Raw genomic sequence first — 13,009 nt, forward strand, 5'->3', positions numbered from 1 at the left:
CCCCCCCCCCCCCCCACCTTTCAGGGCCCAGCGTCCTCGCTGGCACTCGTTCCCTTCTCGAATCGATGTGGAACCCCCCAATCCACCCTCTTCAGGATTCAGAGTCCTTGCTGACACACCACCTCGTGCCACCCCCCCTCCTTTCAGAGCTCAGCCTCCTCGCTACCACATCCTTGGTATCTAATTCATTTGTAACAGCTTAAGCCCATTACTAGCAAATATTGTCCTCTTTGGGCTTTCCCTTTCGGACTTCCTCTCAAGGTTTTTAAAACGCGTCTGCTAGGGAGAAGTTTTCGCACCCTTATAAAGAATATTTCGTTCTCCTCCCGACCGACATGGGGATCTCACAAAAAAAATTTAAGAAGTCTTCATAACCCAAAAAGATTTAAATGAATGAAAAAAAATCATTGACATCATATCGATCATCTTTTTCACCTAGCTTTTCTATGCCTTCCGAGATTTTTTTCAGGTTTTCGATGAAGTTGATTGATAAGCAATGAAACATGTTGATTACAATTATGGTTCAGAGGCTAAATACATTCTTCGTCCCTGAAATATAGCTTTATTTTCAAGTTATTTCTTGAATGAATGGTGGATGAATGAGTAATTGCGTGAATGCTGAGAGTTATAATAAAAAACGCAAATGTAACAATATATAAAACGAACATCACTTAAAGAAATATAACATAATGAATTTGCAAAGTGGTAAGAGTAGCTTACTCAAAACAAGGTTGCAGAGAAGTTGGGGATGTTTTTCGAAGCAGCTCAAGCATTGAATGAATCGAGGAGGAATGTTTCTTGGGCTTTTGGAGAAGCTCAAGCAACTCCACGCAACACGGTTTCAGCATTGCGAACACTCCATTTCTCTGAACTCCTTCATTTGATTCTTCCGTATTTTGTTCCTCGTTTAAGGAATTTATATCAACTATCTCCATCTTCAACAGCTCAGAAGAAACAGAGGAAAAGCTTTACTTAAAGCAAGGTCAACCACGAAACCAAAAGAAACAAAAACAGTTATATCAGCAATTGAAATGAAGCTAACGATCAGTTGCAGAACGCAATAAGAATTCACATAAAGGTGAAGATGCAGCAGCCGAGAACCTGTTCAGAGAGCGCGAGAAGACCCGCTAAACTTCAACATGTTTGCTGTATTTTTATTTATTATATTTTTTTTTTTATTGTTTTTCCCCATCCGCCCTCTTACGGTGCTGCTCCGGGAAGCTGTGGCAGTGGGCTGGGCTGGGCTGGGCTACAAATGATAACGATGGACCTTAAATTTTGTTACGACCCAATATTTCTCTTCGGCCCTTTCTTTCTTTAATTGGATCCATTATTCACTAAATATTTTAGTTAATTAAAAATTATAATAATTTTAATTTTTCTTATATAGAATATTACAACAAATACAGTAAAAAATTTTAAAATAATGATTTTACTCCCGTAACAAACTTCCCCAAACCAAACAAATGGGAAATGGGAAGAAGAGGCGGGCGAGTTGACATAATTTTTAAGACTTACATGGGTGAATTCGTTACTTTTAATAATTTAGGAGAACAAATTGTTACTCTCGTTAAAAGTTAGAGACAAGACAATTGATTAACATCGTACAATTTTAATGGACTCTTAAGAATAGTCAATAAAAAAAGTTATTTAGTATTAAGCAGTTAATCTTAGTATTAATTAAAACTAATTAACCAGTCCTAACTAGCACTCATGTGAATGATAATCAAATTTACCAATTATATATATGCCTATATATATATATCCAAAAAAACAACATTAATATTGGGCTTTTTTTGTTTTCAATTTATTTGTACTGAAATATTTATATAAAATACTAACCAAGCAATAATTAAATTTGAGAGTGATTTAGCAGCAATTAATTGATTTTTTTTCTAAGAAAACGTGTTAATTAGATTTATTCAAAGATAAATATATATATTTCTACCTAGCGGAAACATAAAGTAAAAGCAAAAGAAAAAGGAAATTGTGACTTTCAAATTTATAAACTTAATTCATAAACCTTTATATATATATTACTGTAGATAATTACTTAAATAATATATATTCTTTTTAAATTGGGTTTTGACTGTGGTGGGCGCTGCTGATGATGAGCGCATCCGTAGCAATGTAGCAATATTTGGGTTGATTTGATTTTGTCACAATAATTGGTTTTCATAATATTTCATCTCAATCATCAAACCCTTTTAAAAAAAAATTATACCGAAAATACATGTTAAAATACCATTTTGTCCCTATTCTCGTTTAATCACTCTATTTGATTTGAGAAATAATTAAATATTTGGAAATATAAAGAGTGTTTAATATTATTTAAATTGAAAAAAAAAGTTGATTTGCATTTAAAACGTAGGAGAAAAAGGAAATTGTGAATTGGGCAATGAATGAAAGGGAAGAGGTTACGTCATCTAAAATTGTTTGGTTTTGGGTATTAAATGTTGCATTCAGAACATTTTTATGGGTGGCCATTAAATGCCATCAACTCTGTATGGTCCGCTCCGCTCTATTAAATCCAAATAATTATTTACAAAAATAAACCTAATAATAAAACAAACGAATTTATTATTAAAAAACAAAAGCGTTTTAGATTATTTGAAAAAAACGGATTTTTAAAAAGAAAAAATAAATAAAAGAGCATTAATTAAGGAGTTTTGAATGCTTGGTTTGGCAGGTACTCGTGTGTCCATTTCAATATTTGTCAATGTTTGACTAACCAACAACAACATTAAATGAATTGATTTATTTATCATTTATTTTTCTGATAGACACTCCCCTTCTCACATCCCCCAGATTGCCCCCTCACAATTTTACATTCATTTACTTTTTTTTTTATTTTTCACGTGAATGGACGATAGTATTATTTTATTATAAATTCATGATCATTATCTAAATTAGCCTGACGTGTGACTTTTCTCCAACAACTCCAACTTACAAAAATAAGTATATGTAGGGTGGCTAAGTCGAAGATTTGGGTTGGACCAACAATTGTGATGAGGGATTCGGGGTAGCACCCTCTCCTGTCTAACAAACATTGGCTATCCAAATCCAGAGTCAAAGGACTTTTCTTAAACCACACGGTCCTCTCAAACCACTTCATTTAATACATTCAATTCAGCTTTATATCTCAACCAATATTCAAATTTTGTAATTAAAATTAAAAAAACAAACGGAAATTAAATTAAAATTAAAAAAAAAAAAGAATATACGTGGCATGGAAATAAATCAGAAAAGGGAGGGAAAAAAAAGGGAAAATTTGGGAATTAAATTCACGGTGATAAAATAAGAAAGAGGGGAAAATGGCATTAAATGATGGAAAGAAGAGTAGTAGTAATTGTAAATTGGCATTTAATGGCACCAATTAATTGTCTTCCACTTTCCCATCATTAATCAAATTAGAATAATTAATTATAATTTTCACTCCCACCATTAATATCGTGAAAATTAATTAAATTACTTCATAACGTCGCTGCAATATTCACTGCATAACTATCCTCTTATATTTTTTTTTTTTGCTTATACCGCTCTCCGCACAAGTTACAACCCCCCAAACCACTCGCCCACCCACCCACCTCTCTGCTTCCTCTCTCTCTCTCTCTATCCTTCTCGTTTTTATCAGAACAAAAAACAAAACCCCTTCACAGGCCCTTCCGTTTCGTTTCCCTATAAAGCTCCAGAAAATGGCTGCCCAAGTCAGCACTCTGATTCGGGTACTCGCCGGCGGCGGAGGCGGAGGCTACAACGACGAAGATAACCGGACGCCCCTCGGTAATGGCCAGGAACCAACGCCTCTCGTTACTCGCGATTTGCTCGGCCAATCTTCCAACCTCGCCGCCTCTCAGGAATTGGACCTCGATTTGCAGGTTCCCTCCGGCTGGGAAAAAAGACTCGACTTGAAGGTTCCTTCTTTTAAAATCTTCTTTTCTTTTGTTTCATAATTTCAATTGCTTTCTGGAATTCAAGAACTCTATGATTCCCTTCACAAAAAAATTGTATTGTGATATGGGTTTTGTTTATGAAGTTCTGGAATTTTTTTTTCCTTCCCTTTTAATGACATTAATTGCTGCTTGGTACTCCTGAGTAATTACCCCCATCGTAGCCCTATTCAATTACCCCTCTCCTCTGAATTCATTAAATTTCGTTCCTATTTTTTAATTTTTTAATAAAAAGTAATTTCATTTCATTTGTGTTTGCAGTCGGGGAAAGTTTACATACAGAGAAGTCAAACACCGGATTCTCCTCTGAATTCAGATTCGAAACACCACCAAATGACAAACCAAACAGAGTCCAAATTCCAGGACTTGAATTTCCCCCCATCTCCTTCAAAACGAACATTAAATCTCTTCAATGAAACCAGCTTGGATTTGAAACTGACGTCGTCGCCGTCTCCGTCACCGTCTCCGTCGACCAATTACGCCAGTGTTTGCACTCTGGATAAGGTGAAATCCGCTCTGGAAAGGGCCGACAAGGAGCTCGTTAAAAAAAGGTCTTCGCTTTGGAAATCGACGTCGTCGCCGTCGTACTCGTCATCGTCGTCTGCGGCGGCGAAGGAAATTCAAGAAGAAGAAGAAGCGGTGGAAAACAGAAACGAGGCGGCAGTTTTGGCGGCGCCGATGGCGGTGGGTTGCCGTGGATGTTTATCTTATGTATTGGTAACGAAAAACAACCCGAGATGTCCTCGTTGCAATTCTGTTGTTCCGTTGGCGAGCATGAAGAAACCTCGGATTGATCTAAACATGTCTATATAAAATATCCAAAGGGAAAATTAAGAAATTTCCCCCATGGCCCTCTCCCTGGATCTTGTGTTTTGGGTATATGTAAAATGGACATATTCACACAAAATTATGGTTTCCATTATTCCATTCTCAATTCCTCCTCTGATGTCAAATTATTCAAACCCTATAGTTTCATTCGTAGCATACTATATATTATTAACATTCAAATCTATTAAATACATAAATGAATAAAATATAATTTCATACATTTAAAAAAAGAAGCGTGCATTTATAGATGGCGAGAAGGTGGGTTTAATCTTTAATGCCTGCTTGCTGCACTGCATGAGGCTAATTAATATATTTAATGGCACTTTAATTTTGTCATAGTTTGCCACCTACGTTTTTGTTTTATTTTTATTGCAATCTCCCTTTTTTATACATATAAATAAATTCGTATTATTGTTAGATTAGTAATGGAATTAATTTTTAATATAACATCTCCGGGGCTTTCTTGCCCTAATTTCACTCTTAAACTTTGTTGTTAATTAATCCAATTATGTGCGACTTTATGAACCTCGCCTCGCATTTATTGGCATTAAATTCTAAACTTATTTGGCTACGAAATCAACGTCAACACCCCCATTAATGGGCATGAGTTAATGAATTGATTTACGGTTGATTGTTTCAATTATTAATGATAATACATTAATTTCCTGTTATTATGGTGCAATAATATGATCTGCGATGGTTTCAAGTTTCACTTAATTACCGTAATCAAACATATATATATTTTTTATTTTATTTTCAGACTTTGTTTTATAGAAGGAAATATGAAAATCTTAAAACACGTGGGGTTTAAATTTAATGTTGAAATAAATGTTGAAAAAATTAGGTAAGTGGTAAGTAAGAGTGGATAATTTATTCGCCAAGGCCACCGCATCATCGCCTACTTTTTATCTATTTACAGCTTCATATTTCAACGACAATAATAATAGGGAAATAAACAAAAATTACAGTACTATTATTTCTTTATTTTTATTACATAGCTACACCTGTTTATTTTCAATGTTTCCAATATACGCTGTATCAATTTTGATAATAATTTTAAAATTTTATTAAATTACCCACCTAATTAGATAAACGGACGAACTAGCAAAAATTGAATTGTTGTTGCAACATTTGTTTTTAAGTTTATGATTTTTGAGTTTTCTTATTTTTCAGCATTGAATTTACTAATTAATTTTTATTGGTCCTAGTGGTTATTTCCTTCCCATTATTTTTTACATTTTTGGTTATTTTTTACTCACAAGTGTAATGGACCTCCCCAGCACGACAGGTTTTCCACATACGAGAGGTTGTTAACTCAGGTATTGAAACTGCCGCACTCCCTGATAGTTGACGATGCCCTTGCAAGGTTGAAACCGAGTGTACTGCCCCTTACTTGTTTGACCACAATTGGGGCACGGTCTTGGGTGCTGGGTTCAGAGAATTGAGTAGGAATTTCATGAGAATGCACCAAAAGCCTGGGGTACCAAGATTGAGCTTGCGTGTGGGATCTCTTATAGTTCCGAGAACCTACAAAATGGGTAGAGAGTTGTGTGGTTGTGGTGGTGTTGCAGTGGTAGTTGAAGGAAATAAAGTGGGAGCATTCAATGTTATTTATGAACAACACCAGAATTTAATGTTGGGAATTGACAATTACGATTACGAGAATGCCTTTCACGTCAATTCCCAACATTAATTCACCATTCCCACCCTTTTCTCTTCCATCTAATTATTTTATTATTTTACAATTTCCGATTCCATCTTATATTATATTATTATATAAATATTAACCTAAACTTTTTAAATTATAACCTCAATCAACTATATAATTTACCATTAATTTTTATACCACAAAATTAATTAAATTATAATCATTTTGAATAGGTCAATACAAAATTAATAAATAAAAATTAAACTAAAAAAGCAAGTATAATATTTTAAAATTTAGATATTAATTTTTATCGTTATTATTCTTTCAAAACCCCATTTCACGTTCGGGCATCCCTCTTACGCATTATCAGCCACCACAGTTCGACCCGCGCCACCCCGCACACTGCAGGTCCTTCCTTCCCGAAGCTGTCTCAGTCGCCGCCGCAGACTGCACTCTCAACCTTCCGATGAAGTCACCGCTGCCTCCTTCCTCTCCCTCTATTTCAGAAACACAGTGGTGCAGCCCCTTACCCGCGTCGGGTTTTACTTCTTGTTTTTGTTTTGTCCGCTTGGCTTATGTTGGTTTATTCACTCTTCACCCGCGGAGAAGAAAATAAATATAATTTTTTTTCTTCCACCAATGTTCAACGAGTGTAAATGAAAAACATAAACAATAAGAGTGTGTTCCTCACAAATTACAAAAAAATGATTCAATCAATCAATAAAATGCAAACCACGACTGATTTCAAATTTTTTGCGCCTTTTTTTGATCCAGACACTTGAACAGATTTGAACTCCTTACAAATTCTGGAATTCCGTCAGGGTTAATCTCTCACTACTCAATGTGAGGCTTTCATTCCGCCTTATCGATGGGGAAGAAACGTAATAACGAGAAACAGAAGGTCATTCTACCGCCGGAGCTTCCACCAGAGGTTACCGAGGAAGAGATTGAGGTCTCCGATGAGGATTTGCAGTTTGTCAAGGAGAACCAAGACTATGCCGTCTCTGTTATTCGTCTATACACTAAATCCATTGCCAAGTTTGTATTCAATTTTGATTAGCTACTTTTCGAATTGTGTTTTTTATTTGCACCTGATGATAAGCAAAAACATCCGATGCAGTATGCACCTGAAGATGGTGGGAACGAAGAGGCAATGGAAGAGGGCGGCGTAGATAATGGTATAGTGAAGTAAACTAAACCAGAAAGGAGGGTAAAGCTGAAGAAAACTAAAAACAAGAGAATGTAACCAAAGCTGAAGAAGTTGAACCAACCCCACAAACAGCTGTTTTGGTATTCGTCTGCGATTTCACTCTCCTTCTCCTTTATAGCACTGTTGCATGAAATAATGTCAGTAGTTTTTTCATGAAAAAGATATGGAAATTAACTCAACTCGTGGGCTTGTTAAGCTGGTAGACAAGAAAACTCTTTGGCTTCGGCCTGCTTGTCTGACTAGCTCTTAATACAATAGGAAAATGTTCGTATAATATCCTATTCCTGGGGTTGTTTCAAGTTGAAAACCATCTTTCACTGAGTTGAAATTTGAAAAAAAGTGGCCACAAAAAGCCACGGCCACAATCACGTGGCTACTGAAAAAACCAAATACACGGAGCCAAAATTGCTAGTAATAAAAACAAAGGGAAGTTCCTGAAAGAATCATTACAAGTAACATTGGACTGTTCATGGGGATATCCTTAACATAATTGTGCATTTCTTAGTTTGTACATCTGTTCTGTTCCTGGTTTTGAAAATGTGAACGTGTTTTCTGCAAATCCTGGTTTTTTTTTCCTATCTGCCTAGAATATGGTCCAACATTTATTCTCAAATGATATATTTGGATTGGCAGAAAACTCTGTAGTGGTGCTATCAAGTATTTATAGCACTATGGAGGCTGTCCGGTTGATTGCTGATCAAGTGAAATTTCATGACTGCCAATTGACTCCTGATTCCATCCAGGTTTGAATTCTCATTCTTACACCTTTTTTTTTAAGCATATGAGGCTCATGCTTTCTTATAGAAGTTTATGCCTTGATGCGAACATATTGAAGCTAAGTTTTTACTGCTCTTGTAGTTGTTAGAGAAGTAATACAGTCTATTTTCAGAATGTTAGACATCCACTTCTTTGATTCCCCTTTTTCTTGGGTTGTTTTTTCTTTTTTGTTTGTTTTGTGACTCGTGGTTTTTTTTCTTGGGCTGTTTTGACTGCTCATGTTTTTTTTTTTTTGTTTTCTTGGGCTGGTTTGATGACACAAGGATCAAATGTGCTTGAAGCCTAGTTATAGAAAAATGTGCTTGAAACCTATATCATGAGTTGTTTCCAGATATTAAATTATTTTTAATTTTCAATTGTTCATCCTAAGGCATGCGAATGGACTCATTTGTTGTTGAAATGGAACTTTGAAGTGCAGTCTATTTCTTTAGGTTTAGGTTTTTTTTTCTCACAAAGTTTCCTGTTCGCAACTTTTACCAGCCTTTCGTGCATCTAACATTTGACGAGCATCTGAGAAAAGAAGAAAAGCAAGATGAGCATAATAAAGTAAAGAACAAAAAACACAGGAAAACAAAAAATCATGAGGAATCAAGTCATTTGCAAGGGAATGATGGAAGACAAAGTACGAGGACAAAGTTTACTGAAGAGGTGTTACTTTTGCCTATTATTTTCTTTTTTCCCTTTCTCAATTGATTAAGCATCTTTTTAGTTGGTAATGGATGAATGTTTGTGATGTTTCTCATTGGTTGCTTCGAATTACAGGGCTGCTTCTCTTGCTTCAGATGTGATGAAGCAAAGAGAGATGCAGTCAGATACACTTTCTGCTGTATTTGAAATCTCAAGGCATACAATGCAGTCATTAAATGCTAGGTAAGTTATTATTATTTAGAGCTTGCACGTTGTTTGTATTGCGTTTGTTTGTGTTTTCTTCAAACAATTCGGTCTTACCATGAAGAAAATATGAAGAAAGATTGGTGTTTTACTTTTTCTGAAAAAGGGTACATAACTAAACAAGAGCATACCATACCATTTGTATTTTTCAGTTCAGTTCCTTTTTTTTAAGCTTGATGCTAATGGGAAACTACTCTTAAAAGTTAAATCAATTTATCCTTGTATATACCCCAGATAGGGAGGATCCCTCTTTTGGCTCGAGTCTTTGACTGGATGTTGGTGTAGGGATACTGGTCTGCTTGAACTGTCCTTAAGCTTGAAAATTTGAATTTAAATTTGATCACAGACATGTTGATTAATGAAAGCTTTGGTATCTTTGTATTATTTGTCTTCATGGATTTTCAATTGTTTTTCAATGTATTTTTCTTCTGACGCAACTCAGACTGCTGAACCAAGTATCTTTCATTTATTATGAAGGCCTGAAGCAAATATTACTGCACCTACTACTAGCCCATCTGGATCCCATCCTCTGCTTTCTCCATGTTTGAATGGGTTGGGGAAATTCTCCCATCTCATTGATTTAGATTTCATGGGAGATCTTATGAATTATCTAAAAAGGCTTGCATCGGGTGGTGATAATTCTTCTGAGAAACAGTCACAATGTTTGACCGTTTCTGAGCGTCTTCAGTGTTGCTTTGCGCATTTAAAGTAACGAGGAAAAACCTTGATGCTATGAATGTTGATCCTCAGGACTTTTCTGTCCAGCTGTACAATATTGTACTCGAGTACAGGCCTGTAAGGTTAGTGCTGAACTCTAAACTAGAATGTTAAAATTGTTGCTGGTTCTTTTAAAAGCAAGCCTGGTTAATGTTTGTTCCAAGGATTGTTTTAATATTTATGCTCTTCATTACAACAAATTCTCTGATAACCTAATCTTGGGAAGAATTTCTGATGTTACACTGGGATTCATCACCAAGCATCCAGTCGTTATGTGAACCTCAGATTAAAGCTTTCAAGTTTATAAGAATTCTTGGACATTACTTGCTTATCCCCATGTAAACCATAACAATTTTGATTTTAATTTTTAGGGTAAGTTCATTTGTGGGCAGTCTGGTGCACATGCCTTGGGGTCCTTGTTATGATGTAATTTTAATACCTTGTTCCCTGGATATTATGATTGTTTATCACTAAGGGTGAGACTACATTAATATTTATAGTTTCTACTACTCATCTGCCATCTGCTATCATTTATGTTTTATTATTATTATTTTTGAATGGGTAACATTCAAGTTTCACTCACAGAGACCATGGTGGATTGTTAGCTGAAGCTTTGAAGATAATGTTGTGCGATAATAGACAGCATGCCATGCAGAAGGCAGCTGCATTTATTAAGCGTTTGGCTACTTTCTCATTATGCTTTGAATCTGCAGAGTCGTTGGCAGGTATATTAAAATTCCTTTTAGTTTTGATGACTTTTATTTAACCGTGAATTTGTGTGGCTATTTACTGCCTTGGTCACCGTAAAGCATCTTCTTCAGAAAAATGTCAAGTGCCGCAACCTTTTGGAAAACGATTCTTGGGGAGGTTCAGTGTCTGGCTCAATTGCGGTAAGGTTTCGTTGTAACTAGTTGAGATATATGACAGCTTTGCATGATGTTTATCTCTCCCGTATTTCACGAACACGAGAAAACAAAAAATCACCTAGCTTTTCTGCTATGACATGTTTAGAACGACTTTTTCAAGTGAAAAAAAGTATTATAAGCATTTAGAAAGTCGGTCAAATTAGGCGATTTCGTAACGGCCTGTGAAATTGAGCTTATTGATTCAATATCAGACATCCTTCTTCCCACCTCAACCTACTCACAGGAGGAAAGAGATAAACTAATTTTTGCTGATTTGATATGCAGAAATACTAGCCATATGCTTCTGATCCAACTTTGAGCGGTGCTCTTGCTTCTGTCCTTTGGGAACTTAATCTTCTGTGGAAGCATTATCATCCAGCTGTCTCAAAGATGTCAACGAGCATATCAAGCATGAATAGTGCTCAAAACCAAGTGTACATCTCCACGGTTTCTCCCCAACAGGCATTCAAAGACTTGTCGCTGGAATAGGAGTCTTTCAACCCAAAATTTAATGTCCGAAAAGTTGAAAAGAAAAAAAGAGCTAGCGAAGTGAAGGAGAAACTTTCAACAAGATTCTTTCTTCTCCGGGACATCAAGGACAATGAAAGGCTGAGAGGTGAATTGGACCGTACCACTTTGTCTTTGCAGCGATATGAAGAACACAAAAGGCAAAAGAGAAAAACTAAAAGATCAAGGTATGTTTAACTTTGTTATTTGTGATTTCTTGGTGTTAAAATCTTCATGGTTGCAAGAAATGTAGATTAATTAAGCTGAGAGGAAATGTGTAGTTCATACTATGGAAATAGAATAGAATTGATAGATATATATATATATATATATATATATATAATTTTATTGAATCCGTCAAAGTTTGATCGCATTAAGTCTTCACCAAATGATTGTCTCGGATCATACGCACAACTCATTAAATAGATCGTCCAACCTACAGCAGCATCAGCAGCATGTCAATCAATGCCCAACTTTAATTTCTTGGTATAGTACTGATAGCCCTTTTCTTCCCTTGGGAATAAACAATATATTTACAAATAAATGTAAGGCATGTGAGTGTCTTCAGAACCCACATGGGGCTTCTCTGTATTATCTGCCTCTTCTCTCGGATCTTGGGAGATCATTTCGCTGTTAAAGTATTAAGATTTTCCTCAGCATAAATACCTTGGGCTCCTCGAAATAGATGACCACAAGCCATATTCATCACAATAAACTAGAAACCAAAGAAAACCATATGATATCATGTCGACCACTAGAGATATATGGCTCCTTGAGCTTGAAAGGAAACCACGAACGAGTCCTTTTTATAGGCATGTTTGGTTGTCGTGAACAAAGATTTGAGTTTGGTCTAGACTCTCTCAAGTTTCTAAAGAATCAATGACAGGGTCATTTTGTTTTGGAGCGAAAAGGATGACAATGATGAGCAAAAACGAAACCATAGTACACCCACCATGTGAAATACCAGCGCAAATCAAGGGATTCATTGTCAAACTATAATAAATAAGTATCCGTCCTGTTGTTGGCAGTTTTTTTTCTTTTGGGCTCATTATATTTTCAACATATAATATTTGGGAATCAAATTTATAATCACTTTGGTGGCTTCCAATCATTTCTCTCTATTCCCTTTTGCGTGTAACGTGACTTGTTTGGAACCTTAGCACGCTTACATTATTTATGCTCTTAATAATGTCCTCTCTGCATTATTATTATTTTGCTACAATCGATGTGACTTCTCATCCAATCATTCATTTTCCCTAAGCTTTCCATGAGTGTGTGAATGCAGAGAATATGGGTTTTAAGTTATATTGTTGACAAATGTATGTACGAGGGGTTAAGATATAATATAATATAGTTTTAATCATATTATAAACACATCACAAGGTTTTGACCCATCAAAGCTTATACTAAATGAAATGTGGGTGATAAAGAATTAGTAACATGATTAAGGCATATGGCATTCATAATGTAAGCTCTTTGTCCTTTCTAACTGAAATTTAAAACTACATTGCCAATCCCTCCTCCCACTAACTAACATATGATAAAAAAAAAAAAAAAAAAAAAAAAAAATAATAAT

At 35.5% G+C, this 13,009-nt stretch overlaps 3 protein-coding genes across 4 annotated transcripts in view; 2 read left to right on the forward strand and 1 right to left on the reverse strand.

Annotated features, from left to right (window-relative positions):
• LOC111455069 overlaps positions 1-1,157 on the reverse strand; it is an 11,882-nt gene extending 10,725 nt beyond the window's left edge. Inside the window, exons 1-2 of one of the 2 annotated variants that reach the window (XM_023096596.1) lie at positions 1,102-1,157; positions 721-935 (exon numbers count right to left, since the gene is read on the reverse strand). In XM_023096596.1, the coding sequence (XP_022952364.1) occupies positions 721-935 (215 nt within the window). In that variant the 5' untranslated portion in view covers positions 1,102-1,157. Of the gene's footprint in view, positions 1-720; positions 967-1,101 lie in introns of both variants that reach the window. The other variant, XM_023096595.1, reaches the window with a different exon arrangement.
• Positions 1,158-3,557: 2,400 nt separating this feature from the next.
• LOC111454876 lies at positions 3,558-4,884 on the forward strand. Its single transcript, XM_023096343.1, has 2 exons — positions 3,558-3,914; positions 4,212-4,884. The coding sequence occupies exons 1-2, from the start codon at positions 3,696-3,698 to the stop codon at positions 4,761-4,763; spliced, it is 771 nt and encodes a 256-aa protein (XP_022952111.1). The 5' UTR covers positions 3,558-3,695; the 3' UTR covers positions 4,764-4,884.
• A 1,889-nt stretch (positions 4,885-6,773) lies between these two features.
• On the forward strand, positions 6,774-11,790 carry LOC111454823 (nucleolar complex protein 3 homolog). The gene is given in 11 exon segments (XM_023096288.1): positions 6,774-6,942; positions 7,201-7,464; positions 7,547-7,716; positions 8,270-8,379; positions 8,894-9,061; positions 9,159-9,283; positions 9,782-9,999; positions 10,002-10,104; positions 10,607-10,746; positions 10,831-10,911; positions 11,212-11,790. Coding segments are annotated over 8 exon segments (930 nt in total). The 5' UTR covers positions 6,774-6,942; positions 7,201-7,464; positions 7,547-7,716; positions 8,270-8,307; the 3' UTR covers positions 11,235-11,790.
• Positions 11,791-13,009: the final 1,219 nt, after the last annotated feature.

This window comes from Cucurbita moschata, unplaced genomic scaffold (assembly GCF_002738365.1).
Source record: "Cucurbita moschata cultivar Rifu unplaced genomic scaffold, Cmos_1.0 Cmo_Scf00017, whole genome shotgun sequence".
NCBI lineage: Eukaryota > Viridiplantae > Streptophyta > Magnoliopsida > Cucurbitales > Cucurbitaceae > Cucurbita > Cucurbita moschata.

Coding starts and splice junctions, on each gene's coding strand:
- LOC111454876 (XM_023096343.1), top strand. CDS start 3,696: ATGGCTGCCCAAGTCAGCACTCTGATTCGGGTACTCGCCGGCGGCGGA. Junction 3,915..4,211: donor AAAAAAGACTCGACTTGAAG/GTTCCTTCTTTT, acceptor TTGTGTTTGCAG/TCGGGGAAAGTTTACATACA.